The sequence below is a fragment of the Silurus meridionalis genome, chromosome 22 (genome assembly GCF_014805685.1).
Source record: "Silurus meridionalis isolate SWU-2019-XX chromosome 22, ASM1480568v1, whole genome shotgun sequence".
Classification (NCBI taxonomy): Eukaryota; Metazoa; Chordata; class Actinopteri; order Siluriformes; family Siluridae; genus Silurus; species Silurus meridionalis.
In genome coordinates, this window is record NC_060905.1 from 18,795,038 (window position 1) to 18,814,857 (window position 19,820).

The 19,820-nt window shown below is 39.2% G+C and overlaps 1 protein-coding gene across 1 annotated transcript in view; it reads left to right on the top strand.

Annotated features, from left to right (window-relative positions):
- atp9b (ATPase phospholipid transporting 9B) overlaps window positions 1-16,046 on the top strand; it is a 62,476-nt gene extending 46,430 nt beyond the window's left edge. The window contains 16 exon segments of the mRNA XM_046834451.1: window positions 3-139; window positions 4,986-5,147; window positions 5,296-5,388; window positions 7,033-7,116; window positions 7,214-7,384; window positions 7,474-7,572; window positions 7,726-7,815; window positions 7,977-8,121; window positions 8,531-8,595; window positions 8,809-8,964; window positions 9,089-9,153; window positions 9,698-9,806; window positions 9,958-10,015; window positions 11,384-11,587; window positions 12,734-12,766; window positions 13,074-16,046. Coding sequence (XP_046690407.1) covers window positions 3-139; window positions 4,986-5,147; window positions 5,296-5,388; window positions 7,033-7,116; window positions 7,214-7,384; window positions 7,474-7,572; window positions 7,726-7,815; window positions 7,977-8,121; window positions 8,531-8,595; window positions 8,809-8,964; window positions 9,089-9,153; window positions 9,698-9,806; window positions 9,958-10,015; window positions 11,384-11,587; window positions 12,734-12,766; window positions 13,074-13,210 — 1,808 coding nt within the window. The 3' untranslated portion in view covers window positions 13,211-16,046.
- Window positions 16,047-19,820: the final 3,774 nt, after the last annotated feature.

Below are 19,820 nucleotides of genomic sequence, written 5' to 3' on the forward strand. Positions count from 1 at the left end.
AGCCATTGCCCTGTGCCACAATGTTACACCCGTCTATGAGTCCCATTCTAACGGTGCCAATGCTGAGCCAGAGGGGACAGAGGCTGACCAGGACTTCAGCGATGCCAACCGAACATATCAAGCCTCCAGCCCAGATGAGGTGAACAGAGTCAGCACACAGCCACTGTACTGCAAACCATACGATACTACTGAGTATTTATAGCTGATTTTATTACTGAGCTCACACGCTATCATAAAAGTATCTGTCTGCCTGTCTGTCTATCTGTCTGTCTGTCTGTCTTTCTGTCTATCTATCTATCTATCTATCTATCTATCTATCTATCTATCTATCTATCTATCTATCTATCTATCTATCTATCTATCTATCTATCTATCTATCTATCTATCTATCTATCTATCTATCTATTTTTGTGTCAATGTATAATACCTCCACTCCTCTAGGAAGATGTTCCACTAGATTTTGGAATGTATTTGTGGAGATGATGTAGGTGAGGTGAGGAGGCCTGGGGTGCAGTCAGCTTTCCAGTTCATCCTAAAGGTGTTCAATAGGGTTGAGGTCAGAGCTCTATAGCAGGAGATCTTCCACTTCAACCCATGTAAAGCAGATCTTTATGGAGCATTGGGTCTTTGTGCACAGGAGCATTGCTATGCTGGAACAGGTTTGGGTCTCTTAATTCAGGTGAAAGGAAAATTTAATTTAACACATCCGAAGACGTCTTATAAAATTGTGTACCTTCACCTTGGTGTGATCAGTTTGGGGTAGAAGCACATATGGGTAGAAAAGTCATGTGTCCCAATACTTTTGTTCATATCGCGTATTTATCCACATTGACTTATCCATATCCGTGTATAGTGTATATAGTTTATCTATCCACATCTACAGTATATAGCTTTCTTTTTCTCTACATATTCTAAATATATGACGTTATTGTACAACCTGAATGTAGTTCACTGTGTGTGAATGGCATTGTGTATTCAAATCTCAAATCATATTCATTTGTATTATTATCATTTCAATCTAGATATATTTTATGTATCCCCTATTCCTTTTTATTTTCCCTCAATGTGTTTGTTTTTTAATCACTCTGTGCTCTCTGAATGCTGTGTTTCAGTACCTGCCAGAGCAGATAACTTTGTGCTCCAAAATAATAAGTTGCATGAATACACTGGTCCTCTGCTCTTTTTAATGCATGTAATCTTATATACCTGAATATTTGGCATTTATGAGCGTTCGAGTTTAGAATTTACTGCTTCACTGAATGATAACATAGACTTTGTTTTGCTCGAGAAATCTGAGAAGACACTTAATATATATCAGAGACGGGGAGGGCAAGAGTCGGTCACACACCAGGAATATTTCCATGGAGACGTTGAGTGGATATTTATGACTTTCTTTTTATTGTATAATAGAAGTAGTAATGATGGAGTGTAAGCCAGTGAGTTCAGTGCATGTAAGAGGTGTTCATATACAGTGATGAATAGGAAGCTGAAAGATATAAGAAAAGGTTTTTCAGCACTTTTTGTCTCCTAGATTACAGCACTGCACTTCTGACAACCCAGGCTGAACTTTCTGTGTCCAAATCCAGAGACGTTTCGTAAAAAATGTTTTGTAGAAAACCCAGTCCTTCTACATTTCTGGAGATGATCACTTGATGATCCCAGATCACCTTTCTTTCTTGTTTAACTGTGCATTTATCTTTTTCTTCAAGCCTTTCTTTGGACATAAATGTCTTAAAAGGGTTGTGAGAGAGGAAAAACTGTCCATCTATTCGAGTGAAATTACCTGTCCTTTCTTCTCCCTTGATATGTCTATTTATTTATTTCCTTCAACGCTCACGTCTTATCTGCCCGTCGTTTCCCGCACTCAAAGTGATCAATATTTAATTTTCTCAGGGTGACAAGTGTGTAGTGTTTAGTTCCTGTGTATGTGTGTGTGTGTGTGTGTGTGTGTGTGTGTGTGTGTGTGTGTGTGTGTGTGTGTGTAAGATTTTCAGTATCTGTCACCACAATGCACTCAAGGCCTCTTGTGTATTATCCTGACAGACAATAGGGTCATAATAAATACAAAAAGATTTTATTCTAAAATAGTAGAAGTTTGCTGGTTTTACACCAATCAGAATTTCACAAAAAAAAAAAAAAAAATACATAATTGATATGACCAAAATAATTGAGTTTTAATAAAAAAAAACTCAAAATAATTGAGTTTTAAGTGTAATTATTAGACATGATTGACATAGTTTGAAGTTCAGATCTATAGCCGCATATAACGTTTATTCACAACGTCTTGAGCTTCAATTATCAAGCCCAAGCACTGTATGGACAAGAGCATGTGGACACCTGGCCGTAAGGTGGCACACACCTCGGAATGTGCTTTTTAAACATCTCATTCCACATTTAGTCCCCATTCACTATGAATATAAGACACCCCCCCCCCCCATCCCCCTTTCATTTTAAGTGTACAACTTTTAAAAGAAAATGTTTTAATCTGAAAACACTTTTTACATACATATATAACCTGCAGTCCACACGTAGCCAAATATATTTCATTCACAATAGAAGTCTGCCTAAAAGAGAAAAATATTAGACTTGATTGCATTACACAGTGCAATTAACATAAGCAACAAACAGTAGCGGTCTTCTGCTATTTCCAGTGCCTTCAGCTGGATGACTGCTCAGCTCTTATAGCCCCTTATTAATTTCTTCGGCTACGTACTCACACACTTGCCGGTCTATTTTTTTGAAGCGGAGCTTTTAGGACTGGGATAAGCTTTTCTTTGACTATTAGCATTAGCAGTCTTTTTGGGCTTGCCATCTCCTGACATTACATTCTGACACGCCGTATTTCTTGGCTGCTTGACAGTTGTTAAATGACTCAGCTGCTTTTATCACCATGAGTTTAATGCATCATTAGCTTGCCTCAGATGCTGGTCTACTTGTCCAACTTTTGAACTGGTATGTTCTGGACAGTCACTCGCCATCATGCAGTCCTGGTACTGTAAATAATTATTTTATCAGTTAGCTTCAGTTCAAGGGAATGTGTTTACCTGTATTTGGTGCCACCTCTTTTTACTGGTGTACGGTCTTATTGACATGTAATAGTCTAGAGCTCAAATATAAGATGACATCCTATTAGCAGGCTTTACTGCTCGCATTGGAATATATAGAGAAGAGTCAAGAGCGGAACATTTTAATTGCTTCTGATTCACAGTCCTGTCTTTAAGCACTTAAAACTGTAAAGACTGAGCATCCCATAGTTGTTTAAATTTTAACTAAACTAGACATTTAAAGAAACAAAACTTTAATATTATATTTTGCTGGGTTCCAAGTCACGTTGGTTTGACTGGCAAAGAGAGAGTGGATGCAGCTGCCAGGAAAACACATGACCTGGAAATAACTAACTGTGAAATACCCCCTTCTGACCTCTCAGACCTCTTCAGGCCTTTAATTAACCAATACATCACAAACAAATGGCAGAAGAAATGGGACTTGTATAAAAATAGTAAATTGTATGAAAAAAGCACTAGTAATAAAATAAATGTCTCTTATAGTTCGAAATCAAGGCATGACCAAGTTGTCTACACTCGGTGCCGACCCGGCCACTGAAGTCTTACTCATTGCTTTCTAATGCTGGGTGAAGCTCCTCCCTTATGTCTCTTATGTTAAGTTCTCTTGACTATTAAACACATCTTGTTGGACTGTATCTTTTACGATACTGCTAGGAAATGATTTTACTCAGAAACATGTTTACGAGGTATCTTTCATAATGTGTCACCTGAATGTGTTTTCAGTTTTTTTGTCTCATGTAAAGCTGTGATTTCTTATATAGTAATTTAATTGTTGATGATGACCCCGTATCTGTCATGTTTATAGCCATGATGCTAACATGACGGTAAAACTTTATAAACAAACAAAAAACAGATTCCCTTAGCTAGGTTGGATCATACTTGCCGATAACCGATTCATTAACTGTTAATAGTTTTTCAAATGAATACTGGATTTAAAAAAAAACATACTCCATTTAAAATAGTACTAATCTTTATACATATAAATGTAATTTTAATGCTCTGGCCTTTGTGAAACCATTTAAAGACCTGTTTAGATTTATGTGAAATGGTAATACTTTAAAGTAAGATTCCATTTGTAACATTAACTAAAGTTGATAAATGATTTAGAAGTATTGTTTATTGTTTGTTCATTTTAACAATTACTAATACATTTTCAAACAGTTAATTTTATTTGTTAACTTTATGAACTTTATGAACTGATGTGACTGAGCTCAGTCTGACAACAAACTGCATGTGGCATCAATGATTCACCTCTAAAGGACTGCTCTCGTACTGTATAATTACAGCGGACCTTCTCAGCCTCTCCAGCAGAGACACAACCTGGAAAAACTATTGATATACATTTTGCCGGTAGTTCCAGCAATCAACTGAATCGATCAACCTCTAATAATAACCTCCACTCTTCTGGGTTCTATATTTCACTTGATTTTGGAGTGTGTTATTGAGATTTGTGCTCATTCACAAAGTGACCAACTTTATAGCAGGCCACTCAAGATCTTCCACTCCAATCTATGGACAAAGTTTTCACTTGAACTAGGAGACCTAAACCCTGTTCCAGCATGAAATGTTTCTCTGCACAAAGCCATCTCCATGAAGATTTGCTTCACATGAGTTGGAGTAGAAGATCTTCTGCTATAGAGCTCTGAGCTTGAAACTACTGAACACCTTTGGGAGGAATATGGTCGCTGACTGAATCCCAGGCCTCCTCAGCTCACCTACATCAGTACATGACTTTACTAACACCCTTGTGGCTGAATAAATCTCCACAAATGTCCATAATCACACTTCAAAATCTAGTGGAGGTTATTATAACTTCAAATGGAGACTAAATGTGGAATAGGATTTTCATAAAGCACATACCACACTTATTCTCAGGAGTCAACACACTTCATTATCATTGTTTCGGTGTGATGTTTCTAGGTGGCCCTGGTGCGCTGGACGGAGAGTGTTGGTCTGACCCTGGTGAACAGAGACCTCAGTTTACTACAGTTGAGGACTCCAGCAGGCCAGATTCTGACATTCTGTATCCTGCAGGTCTTCCCCTTCACATCAGAGAGCAAGCGCATGGGCATCATCATCAGGGTGCGTCCGAGTGGGTGCTACTTAAAGCAATAGGGAATGATATTAAATAAGTCATATAAAGCATGGTTTTATGTACCTCACGTTTATTTTATATTTGCTTTCATTTCTTTTGTAACTCTATTTATATTCATCTACATTTTAATTCTAGGAGGAGGCCACTGGGGAGATCACATTTTACATGAAAGGGGCAGATGTTGCCATGGCTACAACTGTGCAGTACAACGACTGGCTTGAGGAAGAGGTAAGAGTAAAGCTCAAATACAGTAAGATAAGCTCAATGTGCTAACTCCTCAGGCTTTATTTCACATTCTGATGTTCATAACACTGAACATCCTGCACTCTGAACATTGGAGGTGACCTTTATTAATGAATTAATGAGTGGCCTAAATAGAGGAATGTTCCTGAGGGCCTTGTAGTGCCGCATGTCATAATCCTGGCTGTGGTGAAAATGATGGGCATCTATGTAGAGGTGTATGTGTGTGTTTGTCAATAAGTAATCAGAGATCAGAATCAGCCTGTTGGGTTTCATATCAGAACTAACGTTACGCTCTAATTCTGTAGAGCTGAATCACTGAAATCCTCTGAAATGTCTATAATGACTGTCCTTGTGTGTGCATCTGTGGTGGCATTCAAATTACATATATTTATTCATTCATTTGTTTATTTTTTTTAATGATGAACTAAAAAATTCATATTGAAACTGGTGGAAATATTGTATAACATGATCTTTCCATGTCAGTGCTCTAAGAGTAATTCACAGCGAGTCATGTCAGGTCTGCTGCATACAACTAGGCTCTGTATGCAAATGTCATTCATATAGCTGTTTATTTCACCCCTAGACATTCAGTGATGTTCTACCTGAATCAATCCGCCTTTTAATACCATCATTATGATGCCACAGTTATAGACAGCATCAATATTACAGAGAAGTGCAGTAGAACAAAGCACTGCACTGCATCACACACAGGAATCTTAAACAGTGAGAATGAATGTTATCACTAAAGCAACAAACCCAATGAACACAGTTAAACACGTCTCCTTTCACTGGAGTCGCAACTGCACCGCTCGCAATCTGATTGGTTAAAGCAACAGTTTTATCAAACCTGTACTTTACTCTACAGGTGCTGCACTGCTGATTCTGAGAGGCTCCGTGACAGATTTTAATATGACAGCTGTAATATGATTGGACAGAAACCTAAACAGACACTGAAGGAAGCACCAGAACCCGAGAGAAGTGCTTTGAAATGAGAAAGAAAATAGACTATTGGGAATCATATAATAATAAATTAACATATCCATTGTAAAAAGTCAGTGATTCTAATAGAGTTTAGGCCAGAAGTGAAGGCCTTGCTAGTCATGACGGCCCACCTCTGAATTCATATAGTTAACAATGGCTTTTTTATACCAGAGAGCCTGAAATTCCTAAATAATCCATCATTTGTCTTAAAGACAATATTAGTTTTTGTAGCTTTTTAATCTTTAATGACTGTTTCATTATGAACCATCAGACACCAAACAAATCCTCATGTTAACCAGTTAACCTCATGTTCCTATCTATCTAAATATTTAACTATCTAGCTACCTATCTCACTAACTAACTAACTAATTGACCAATAATTCTTGTGGTATGAGTATGTCAGGCTGTTTTTTCCTAATTTGCATCTCTTTTCATGTTCAAACATTTTTATCTGAGTTTTCTAAGGTGTAACAAATTATGTAGGATTGTTTTACTACTTTTCTGAAAAGTTTAAAAACCCACTCCATATATACAGAGTTTATTATATATTATATTATATTTATATTACACATTCAATCTGTGTGTGTGTGTGTGTGTGTGTGTGTGTGTGTGTGTGTGTGTGTGTGTGTGTGTGTGTGTGTCTGTTAGTGTGGAAACATGGCCAGAGAGGGACTCCGTACATTGGTGGTTGCTAAGAAGTCTCTGTCTGAGGAGCAGTATCAGGACTTTGAGGTACAGATACATGATCCTCATGACTGACTTGGCTGTGATTAAGTTCAGTGATTTTCTGATGTCGTTATCTGTTTATTGTCGCTCCGTGCCTCTGTAGAGTCGTTATAACCAGGCGAAGCTGAGCCTGCATGACCGTGCTCTGAAGGTTGCAGCAGTGGTTGAAAGTTTGGAGAGAGAGATGGAGCTGTTGTGTGTGACCGGAGTAGAGGATCAGCTGCAGGCCGACGTCAGACCTACACTGGAGCTTCTTCGCAACGCCGGCATTAAGGTCCAGCCACTCTTAAACCCCTTACCAGGGCACAGGGGTATTCTTGTACAGTGCTACTTTCTGTTTACAATATCTCTTTTATATCACAGATCTGGATGTTGACAGGAGACAAGCTCGAGACTGCGACATGCATCGCCAAAAGCTCTCGTCTGGTGTCCAGAAATCAAGATATACATGTCTTCAGACCGGTTTGTATCAGTTTTAAATGATAGGTTTAGTTAGATGCTGAAGTAACCTCACTGAAATCCATTTCACTTCTGACACTTTCAGTATCAAAGTGTGTAATGATGGACTGTTTGGAAATAAAATATGAATTCCTACAATGTGTCCGTGGGGATTAGGTGTCTAATCGAGGCGAGGCCCACCTGGAGTTAAACGCTTTCAGGAGGAAACACGACTGCGCTCTGGTGATCTCAGGAGACTCTCTGGAGGTAGGCCAGTCTAAACACTCTGCATTATTGATAAGCTTTATCTTAGGTGGTGCAAACTAGATCAGAAAGAAACCATGCATATGTACAAATCCTTGTGTGTGTGTGTGTGTGTGTGTGTGTGTGTGTGTGTGTGTGTGTGTGTGTGTGTATGTGTTTTTCAGGTGTGCCTGCGCTACTATGAGCATGAGTTTGTGGAGTTGGCGTGTCAGTGTCCGGCTGTAGTATGCTGTCGCTGTTCTCCTACACAGAAGGCCCAGATTGTCCGATTACTCCAACAGCACACAGCCAACAGAACCTGTGCTATTGGTATATCTATCTATCCATCCATCCATCCATCCATCCATCCATCCATCGTTAAAATAAACTTTTCCAATCATTTCTAGACAATGTCCATTGTGAAAAGTTCTGTACAAATAAAATGAAATCCCTGCACTATATGGACTATAAGGTTTGTGGACACCTGACCATTAGATTGTTACGTGCTTTCTGAACATTTCATTCTACATTTAGTGTACATTTGCTATTAAAATAATTCAATAATTTATTGGATTTCTAAACAGAAAAGCACTTTAAGGGAAATAGCATTTTAACTTTCTTTGAATCAAATTTTAAATATATACATATAAACATATATAAAATGTTTTTAACTCATATGCTTTATAAGAAGGTTCTGTGTGTGGTATGATTGTTTACACCATCTTGTCTGTTTGCTCAGGTGATGGAGGAAACGATGTCAGTATGATCCAGGCTGCAGACTGTGGTATAGGCATTGAAGGAAAGGTAACTTGAGTCCCACCAAAACCCCCTGATTGTGACACTAATCTCTACATTTCAATTCTGATATTAGTATTTCTATAAAGCTATAAACCGATTGGGTTTTATAAGAAATAAATCAATGTAGTATGCAGTGTTAAGATGAATCATCACCTGGTAGAAGACGTTTACATTGAGCTGTTTACTGGAGAGAAGTGTGATTGTGTGGTTTGTGTGTAGGAGGGCAAGCAGGCGTCTCTGGCTGCAGATTTCTCCATAACGCAGTTTAAACACATCGGGAGGCTGCTAGTGGTGCACGGCCGCAACAGCTACAAGCGCTCTGCCGCTCTGGGCCAGTTCGTCATGCACCGCGGCATGATCATCTCAACCATGCAGGTAGCACTTAGACACTTCTTACATCAATACCTTTCACTATTTACGGATAATTACTAGTATTATTTTTATAGTCATATAATCATCAAGAGCAAGTGTTCATTAAGAATTTTTCTTTTTTTCTCAGGCTGTCTTTTCCTCTATTTTCTACTTTGCATCTGTTCCACTGTACCAGGGCTTCCTCATGGTTGGGTATGTAAGCTACACTATATAGACAAAACTATCCGGACACCTGGCCAAAAGTTTGGTATGAGCTTTTCAAACGTCCCATTCCACATTTAGTCCCTACCATCTGGGAATATGTTCCACTTTGTGCTCATTCAGACACAAGGGTGTTAGTAAAATCAGATCACATTCATCCCAAATGTGTTTAATAGGGTTGGAGCTCTGTAGCAGATCTTCCACTCCAACCCATATAAAAGATATTTTCATCAATCTGACTTTGTGTACATTGTCAGGAGAAGAATACATGTAATGCTACCGCATCCGAAGACGTCCCATACAACTGTGTACCCTTAAATTTGTTTGGAGTTTGTAGAAGGACCACATATGAGTGGAAAAGTCAGGTGTCCCAATATCTTTTGTCTACAATGTGTGTATAAAATGTGTGTGCATGTCTTGTGTGTCTGTCTGTGTGTCTGTCTGTCTGTCTGTCTGTCTGTCTGTCTGTCTGTCTGTCTGTCTGTCTGTCTGTCTGTGTGTCCATATCAATAAAGCATTACTTTTTTATTCACAGCTATGCTACAATCTACACTATGTTCCCAGTGTTCTCTCTGGTGCTGGATCAGGATGTAAAGCCAGAGATGGCCTTGCTTTACCCAGAGCTTTATAAAGACCTTACTAAGGTAAAGCCACAAAACACACTTTCCTTCTACCATTCACTTCATTCTCAAAACAACAAGGTACGACTAATTATCTACTTTAATGTTCCTTAAAGAAAATCATATTAATGATGCATTTTAATGTTATTTATTTTGATTCTCTCTTTCACTTTAGGGACGCTCCTTATCATTTAAAACCTTTCTTATCTGGGTCCTGATAAGTGTGTATCAAGGTAAAATATCTTGATCATTTGGCATGTGTCTTCATTTCTTATTTGTGTTAAGTATTTGTACTGAGCTTTGATTCGCAAGGACCTCAACTTGTTCCTACATCTGCAGTATCGAAAAGAGCTTTATATCGAAAAGAGCTTTCCAGCCAGATCTGGTTCTTTTCCAAACTGTTACTACAATGTCAGACACACCCCTAACCCTAACCCTAACCCACACATCGGACGTCTTTAGATGCAGCATGAACTTTTCCTTCACTTTAACTAGGAGAACCAAACCTGTTCTAGCTTGACAATGTCCCTGTGCACAAAGCCAGCTCCATGAAGATCTGCCTTAAGATCTGGTTAGAAATGAAACTCTCCTGCTATTGAGCTCCAACCCTATTGAAAATATTTGCTGACTGCACTCCTCATCTCTCCTCCATCTGAACCTGACTTGATAAAATTGCTGTGTGCTTTTTGAACATCCCATTTTACATTGAGTCCCCATTTGCTCTCAGTAGCACACTCCAAAATCTAGTGGATCATCTTCCCAGAAGAGTCGAGGTTTTTATGAGAGCAAATGGGGACTCAATGTAAAATGGGATGTTCAAAAAGCACACAGCAATTTTATGATCAGGTGTCCAAAAACTTTTGTCCTTATAGTTTATATCCTCAAGCCTAAGCGAAATTACAAAAAAAAATACATTTCTGCTGCTTCCTGGATATACAATAAAGTACAAAAATACCATTCTCTGTGTGTCAGGTAAACTTTTATCCGGAAGCACTGAAGTACCAGGCGCTTTTCTGTCACATAGTAAACAGATCCGGCTGCACAGTGAGCGAGAGAGATCAGTGTCCCTGTCCAAGCGTGACATCCCGACAGCTCCCGCTTTTTAATTAAACCTCCATACAAAGAGAAATGCGACAGTGGGGTCTTTACAGGCGACGGCCTCATTTAATCCAGCAGTTAACTCCAAGGAATGCCCCGGGCCTCCGCCACATGAAGAGGCACAATTATGTGATCAGTCAGAGGCCATTAGACTGAGCCAGCGTGCCGGGTATGATGAAAATGAAAAAGGAGACTAATACAGTAGGCTAGGAAGAGCAGCGTTAAAGAGGAGACTTCAGATCAAAATCTACGTTAGGAAGTGGTTGAGATGTTGGAGCTCTAATTGAAAGGTTATGGGTTTAAATCCCAGCAACACCAAGCTGTTACTGCTGAGCCCTCAAGCAAGGCCAAAAATACTGTAAATGTAAATTTGTGGATTAAAGTGATGGAGCGCTGATATTCTCTGAATAGTTCTGGGAAAAAAATTTAATGTTGCGATATATTTATGTACATTATTCACTGATTGACCACAAATACCGAATTATTCCCCTTTTCTCCACCAGGGGGCATCCTGATGTATGGCGCCCTAGTGCTTTTCGATCAGGAGTTTGTGCACGTGGTGACCATTTCATTTACGGCTCTGATTCTTACCGAGCTGCTAATGGTGGCTCTGACTGTACGGACCTGGCACTGGCTCATGGTGGTGGCCGAGTTCTTCAGCCTTGGCTGCTACCTCGCCTCACTTGCCTTTCTGAACGAGTATTTTGGTAAGAATGTCTGCAGCTCGATTTCCTTTTGTGTAAAAGCCAAAGCTGCTTTGAATACAATATACTTTGATGATTCACATTTAGCAAGAATCCAGAAATGTGTGATCATATTTGTGAAAGGATATTAATAGTAACTTTCAATAAGCTGCTCTTGAAATTACTTGCACTACTGGTGAATAATAATCATAATAATGTACAGTAATCTCCCACTTTACCACGGGTTGGAATCTCGTGCCCCCAGTTTATTGTGGATTTGCATTTTCCACATAACCAATTAGTTTGGCTGATTTTCCCGGTCTCTCGCAGAGAGCAGCATAGACCAGAAATCTTGGAATTGTTTTTATGGAGTTTTATGTTGAAATAATCAAATGTATTAATAAAAATATAATAATTATAAAATGAAGTAAAATGTTAATACAGTACTGTATATTTAAAATAGCATTTTTGGGGCGGCGTCATCACGGTTTTTCGATTATTGCAGCCGGTTTTGGAAAATAAACACCGCGATAAACTGGGAATTACTGTATTAATTATAATTATAGCAATAATAATAAGTATAATTATAATAATGACAACATCAAGCATTTAGCATTATTGTTATGGCCTTGACATTATTAACTTTACTTTGTGGTTGAGTTTTCCGTTCTGATTGAATCATTTATTTTCTACAACAGCAGCTGGGATGGTAGTTTCAGGGTCCACCACTGGTTTATATTGTTTCTTACAATACAAACAGATTTATATAATAGACACTCAATAAAATTATTACAAATGTGTGTCAATTTTGATATTGTGAGTTTGACTTAGGAGACGTTTTTTTTAGTTTGTATTTTCAGTTTAACGTTTTGTTAATTTGTTACTAAAACAATAATCTTATCAGAATAAGTAGAGCTGCTGTTATAAAACAAATAAACACCTTCTGACCAGAATCAGAATCAGAATCAGGTTTATTGGCCAAGTGTGTTGACACACACAAGGACTTTGATTCCAGCTGTTACTGACTTTAAGAATTGAACACCACAGTGGTACAATAGTGTCTTGATGAATGTTCTGTCCACTGCTCGATTTCTAAGCTCTTTGCATTCTCATTCTTTCTCTCTCCCGTCTTTCTTCCTCTTGCTGCTTCGCTTCATGGCTTTCACTCAGGCATAGGTAGAGTGTCCTTAGGAGCCTTCCTGGGTAGGTCTTCTGTTCTCTGATCTTACGTGAACTTTATCACTCAGACGCATGTCTTTCCCCTCAATCACCTCCAGTTCATCATCTCATGCACCATGTCTACCAGGAGATGTGCTTTGACTCAGTGATTCTTGTTCTTCCTTTTCCAGAACATTCCATCATCACTACTCACTGTCTCACCATGTACCAGATCCCTGTTTTCCTCCAGGCAAACATGCTCTCTCTCTCTCTCTCTCTCTCTCTCTCTCTCTCTCTCTCTCTCTCTCTCTCTCTCACACTCTCTCACGTTTCCCTTGTGTTGTTCCACCAGATTTGACGTTCATCATGACAGAGACGTTCCTCTGGAAGGTGTGTGTGATCACGCTGGTCAGCTGCCTGCCTCTGTACATCATTAAATACCTGAAGCGCAAGTTTTCTCCACCCAGTTACTCCAAACTGTCCTCCTGAGCTGAGCGAATCTCACACAGTCATGACGTCCAAGCACACACACACTTCTCTAGCAGCTTCGATAGACACTGCAGCAGGTATAGTCAATGTCCAGGTTTGGAGATCTGATAGAGCTGCATGACGCTGGCTCGTCTGCTTTACGTGTCTGATTAACGCCGTATGCCTCACGCTGTGGAGTGTTACTCTACCCAGCTTTGCGTTTGTTTCTGATTTACCCAGGTGTGTGTGTGTGTGTGTGTGTGTGTGTGTGTGTGTGTGTGTGTGTACTTGGAACAACATGAGACGTACAGTGAATACTTGAAAAAACTAATATGAAGCACAAAAAAAAACAAGAATGAACTCCAGTGCTGAACCTGGTGAGATTATTTGTAGAAGAAAAGATGAACCTTCATTAGAAGCTTCCTATATTTGAGTGCACTTCAATCTAACCTGTGATTGTTTACTTTGTGGGGCTGAGATTTTTTATACAGTGTTTTATTGATGTGTAATGGTGTGCATTATTACAGCATGCTGGATTGTCTGTTTGAACTCAGAGGTTGGTTATGAGCAGAGAAACAGCAATGCTCTTCCTTTACTGTAAACATTTCTTCAGCTTTGGTTGTTTTGTTTTTTCAGATTTTCAATGCCTGCTGAATTCACGTTTTCCTATTTATTATAGATTGTTGTTTTTTACTTTCTATTCTCTCTACCTGTGTGCTGCACATATGATTATAGGCGTCTCTGATGACTGCACCGATTTCCACTGAGCAATGATTTGTACAAAATGCAGACAACAAACCATAAGATGTGCCAAACTGCAGTTTTTTTCTCCACAATGGGACTTTAATTATCCGTAAACAGGAGCTTTAGGATGTTCTAGGGAAAATACACGACTTTCAGAGTTCAGCTTAAACTTATGTGATACTTCATTTGAATCCTTGGACTCAGCGTTGCTCAGATTTGTCCTTATAAACTCACAGCTCTTCAGACAAACAGTTGCTGATAACGTTATTGATGACCTCAATGTGTTATATTTGTTCTTGCATCAGATCTACATGTGGAGGTCTGGGAAAGTCTTTCACACGCTCCCATTTTACAGGTTCAGACAGAAAATCACCCTGATTGAAAAACCTGAAAACCGGGAAATGAGTTCTGAGTTTGGAAACACTGAGTATTTTAAAACGCATGTTTTGTTTCTATGCAACGAATTCTGTAAAAGGCAAAAACACAGTTGAGTTGGTCAGTGAATGAGTAGAAGACGGTTCTTTGGGCAGATGAGTCCAACTTTTTGTCTCAAACAGAAGAAGGAGAACAGGAGAGAAGATGTGATCAGACTCCCTCATCCCCACACACTCACACATGGAGGTGGAAGTTTAATGGTTTGGGGTTGTTTTGGAGCAGTGAAGATTTAAGACTTATTCTGGAAAGTGAAATGAATCCTGAACCAACATGTCTCCTATTCCATACTTCAACACCATGCAGTTCCATCTGGACTAAGACTCATTGAAACCGACATCACCGTACAACAAGCCGAAGCGTACGCCTGAGTTCTGTACGTGTTATTTAGAGAACAAACTGAGAACTGGATCACAAGAATGAAATCTCCAACCAGTGAAGAACATCTTTAACGTGTTTTACAAGAGACTCTAAAGTATTTCAGCTGAATTTCTGGAGAAAGGAAGTGTCCGGATGCTGAGAATGTAAAGTTGTTCTTCATGATAAAGGAGGATTTTTTAATGAAAATAAACTGGAACATCTGGACATTTACAGATTTGTTTGATCAAAGTAAATCTTCAGACCGTCACATTACCGAGTTTGTTGCATAGAAATAAAAGTAACATGCGTGTGTTTCTGTAAAATGTTAATGTTTCCACACTTTTGACAGGATCTTTAGGTAAAAACAAACTCGTTAAATCTCTCTCCTCCATTTTGATGATTTGACAGGATCTCTGAAACGCAACGCAATGCTATGATTTGGACAGCAGGGAAACTGATCAGATGTCTATTGCTGTAAATCTACTTGATCTGATTGTGAGGAAAAGCACAAGCAGTGTTTGAGCAGACTGTTTTAACAGCCTTGTTTGTAAAAAAAACTCATTACATTACATATTAGGTGAGAATGTAAAGAAAATCCTTTTTTAAAGGCAGTATATATTTGAGTTTTCTTGTAAAAGCTGTGTCAAAGTTTAGAAAACATTTCCATTTCAGTCAAAACTTTTTTGGCCGTTTTTCCAAAATTCAGCCACGGAAACATCCGACTTTTGTTTTCCGCCCACGTCACTCATTTTGTTTACGTCCATCACAATCACAACAAACACGAGGGTAAATTTGTACTGTGCTGGATTTGATGTTTCTCTACTAAAACTGCTACTGTGTAATGAATATGTGGCCCAGTTTTCACTCAGTGTATATAAGGAATGAGTTTTATCATTCTTTGTGTTATAAATGGCAAACTGTTGTAACTGTGTTGTAGATGAAAAGAAATTGCTGTAGAGTCTGTTTGAGAGATGATCTGGTGTGGATTTGAGTCATGCCGTGTTCTGATGAATCTTTGAATCACCGTCTTCATGTGAGGACTGAAGTATTGCTGCTTTTTTTTCCTTCAATGTGTATAGAAGTATTTGACCTTTCTGCAGACACTTTTTATACAAAGTACACAGTGTTTAAGGGGTAAATTAACCAGCAGAAGTGTGTGTGCTAGTAATAATCCACATTTTTGCTTTTGATACGCTTGAGCTGCTTTCAGTGTCAAACCACTTTGTTTTGTTAAAGACATAATTCAGAATGTATTTGTTGGTGTAACTGATATGATTTAAAATTGAATAATCTGCATTAAAGAGCAACGTTGGTAATTTAATTATCTCTGGTGTGAATTTTTTTTTTTTTATGAATGAACTTTCTGGTGCTGCTTTCCTGATTAAATATCCAGTTTGACCACTAGATGGCAGCAGGTCCGTGCCTGTCAGAGTTCCATGTGTATTCAGTAGTGCAGATTAACGCTGCCAGTCAGAGCACATTAAATATGTCTGTTTTACAGTTTGACTGAGAAACGTGGCAGAGAAAAATAAAACGTACATAATCAACCTCAGGTAAATCACTTCTGTGGCTGTAGGAGGAGTTAATATTGTAGTTATCTGAAATGCCCAGCTTGTGTCTTCATTTTTGACTTAAAATCCATTAATTTTACTGAAACACATTGCACTCCTCCCTGGATTGTGAGATTGTGTGTATTCCACCAAAGATCCAGATTTTCACATTAATGATTCGTCACTGTCTGCACTCAGATCCTTGTAATAAGTGCTCCATTACAGCCGAATGCACTCAGAGGGTAAGTTATTGACTCATGTATATTAAACAGAAATACACAGTGGCGGTTAAGACGACACTCACACTGTATATTTATATTATATTTATACAGTGTGTCTAAATTCCAGTCACTGTGATCTCAGCGTTCACCAGTACATATAGGATTAAAATAAAATAAAACTATATACCTTTATATACACCATGGTGGTGTAACTCCTCTTTTCGAATCTGGCTTCATCTGGATTCTCCAGCTTTCTTCAGTTTCACAAAAACATGACGTGACTCTTTTTTTTAAATGGCTCCTTGTTTGTGTGTTTTTCTTGACCAGGATCTATACTATATAAACAAGTGTGTGGACACCTGGCCGCAAAATTGCTGTGTGCTTTTTGAACATCCCATTCCACTTGCTGTCATTATATCCTCCACTCTTCTGGGAAGATGTTCCACTAGATTTTGTGGAGATTTGTGTGAGATTCATTTAGCCACCAGGATGTTAGTAAAATCAGGTAGTGATGTAGGTGCGGTGAGGAGGCCTGGGGTTCAGTCAGCAGTCATCCCAAAGGTGTTCAACAGGGTTGAGGTCAGAGATCTATAGCAGAAGATCTTCAACTCCAAACCATATAAAGCAGATCTTCATGGAACTTGCATTGTGCACAGGGGTATTGTCATGCTGGAACAGGTTTGGGTCTCCAAGTTCAAGTGAAGAGAAACCCATCCTCATCTGGGCTGCACCGAATGTCCATTTATAGCAGATAAAGGATGTTGCGGGGTACAGTGAAGATGATCAGAAGCAAACTGTAGTCCTGAGTGTAGCAGACTGTTGACATTAACTACAGTCCAAATCCATCCTCAAAGCTCCTGTTCTTACTACGGAATTTAATGGAACCACCCAAGGCGTTGATGAGGTGTTGGCCTCCAGTCGAAGAGAACACTATCCAGAGGCAGGCCTAGACGAAGTGGGAAGATCCACAGAGGGGAGCGAGGCAGGAACAGTGGTCACTGGAACCTTAGGAGCATGTTTAACTCGACCGAGAGAGAGAGAGAGAGAGAGAGAGAGAGATCTGCTCCTTTACCTAAGAAAAATCTAGTGATAAAAGGCTTGACTAAATAAATGGGTTTTCAGCCTTGACTTGAACACTGAGACTGTGTCTGAGTCCCAAACACTGATTGAAAGGTTGTTCCATAACTGTGGGGCTTTATAAGAGAAAGATCTGCCCCCTGCTGTAGTCTACGTTATTTAAGGAACCAACAGATAGCCTGCACCTTTTCATCTAAGTAGGCGTGGAGGATCATACTGGTAAATGACTGGTAAATTATCTGTATATGTTGCACACACTATGGCTGCTATATATTATACAAAGTTTTATAGTAAACTCTCTATCATACCTGACACACAATACTGTCATTTGCACTACCATGCACTCCCACTCTGTCTGTACTGTCTCATATTGTCTGTATTGTCTTGTATTATCTGTTTTTGTCATGTATAGGTTTTATTTTTTTCTGTACTTTTGAGAGTCACTAACAGCTGGAACCAAATTCTTTGTGTGTGTCAACACACTTGGCCAATAAACCTGATTCTGATTCTACAGAAGTTCACTCAGATACTGCGGTGCGAGACCGTTAAGTGCTTTATACGTCAGTAGTAGTATTTTATAATCAATGCGAGATTTGATTGGGAGCAGTGTAGACTAATTAAAACAGGGATGATGTGCTCATATTTCCTAGATCTAGTGAGGACTCTTGCTGCTGCATTCTGAACTAACTGAAGCTTATTTATGCACTTACTCACACACCCAGACAGTAAAGCGTTACAGTAGTCTAATCTAGATGTAACAAAAACATGAACTAGTTTTTCCTGCATCCTGTAACGACATCATATTTCTAATTTTAGCAATATTTCTAAGGTGAAAGAAGGAGATCCTGGTGATATTATTCACGTGAGACTCAAAGGAAAGACTAGGGTCAATAATCACACCAAGGTCTTTGACAGCCGTACATGCTGAAACAGAAACACCATCCAGAGATGCTACGTAATCGGAAAGTTTATTTCTAGCTGCATGTGGTCCTAGTAAAAGTACTTCCGTCTTATCTGAGTTGAGCAGAAGAAAGTTATCAAGCATCCACTGTCTAATGTCCTTTACACACTTCTCAACATTGTTTAGCTGATCTCTCTCATCTGGCTTTGCTGAAATATACAGCTGTGTGTCATCAGCATAGCAATGGAAGCGAATCCCATGTTTATGAATAATTTCACCAAGAGGCAGCATATATAAAGAGAAAAGCAGTGGGCCTAAGACAGATCTTTGAGGAACACCAAACTTTACATTAGAGAGTGTGGAGAACTCACCATTTACATCAACAAACTGACAGCAATCAGTCAAATAAGACCTGAGCCAAGAGAGAGCTGTTCCCTTTATTCCTACAACGTTCTCAAGTCTAGCAAGTAGTATAGTGTGATCACTGGTGCAAAAGCTGCACTAAGGTCGAGCAAAACCAGTAAGGAGACAAAACCCTGATCAGAGGCCAGAGGACATACTCACACACTATATTCACAAAAGTATTGGTATAATTAAAGTATCAGTTTAAAAAAAAAAAAGTATATATACTGTATATATATATATATATAATATATATATATACACACACACACACACAATTTCTAATCAGCCAATCACATGGCAGCAACTCAATGCATATGTAATGCATTGTGCCTGTAGACATGGTAAAGACGATCTGCTGCAGTTCAAACCGAGCGTCAGAATGGGGAAGAAAGGTGATTTAAGTGACTTTGAACGTGGCATGGTTGTTGGTGCCAGACAGGCTGGTCTGAGTATTTTAGAAACTGCGGATCTACTGGGATTTTCACGCACAACCATCTCTAGGGTTTACAGAGAATGGTCCGAAAAAGAGAAAATATCCAGTGAGCGGCAGTTCTGTGGGCACAAATGCCTTGTTGATGTCAGAGGTCAGAGGAGAATGGCCAGACTGGTTTGAGCTGATAGAAAGGCAACAGTAGCTCAAATAACCACTCGTTACAACCAAGGAATGCAGAAGAGCATCTCTGAATGCACAGCACGTCAAACCTTGAGGCAGATGGGATACAGCAGGAGAAGACCACACCGGGTACCACTCCTGACAGCTAAGAACAGGAAACTGAGGCTACATCTGGGTGGTGTAATGGTGTGTGGGATATTTTCTTGGCACACTTTGGGCCCATTAGTACCAATTGAGCATCGTGTCAATGCCACAGCCTACCTGAGTATTGTTGCTGACCATGTCCATCCCTTTATGACCACAGTGACCCATCTACTGATGGCTACTT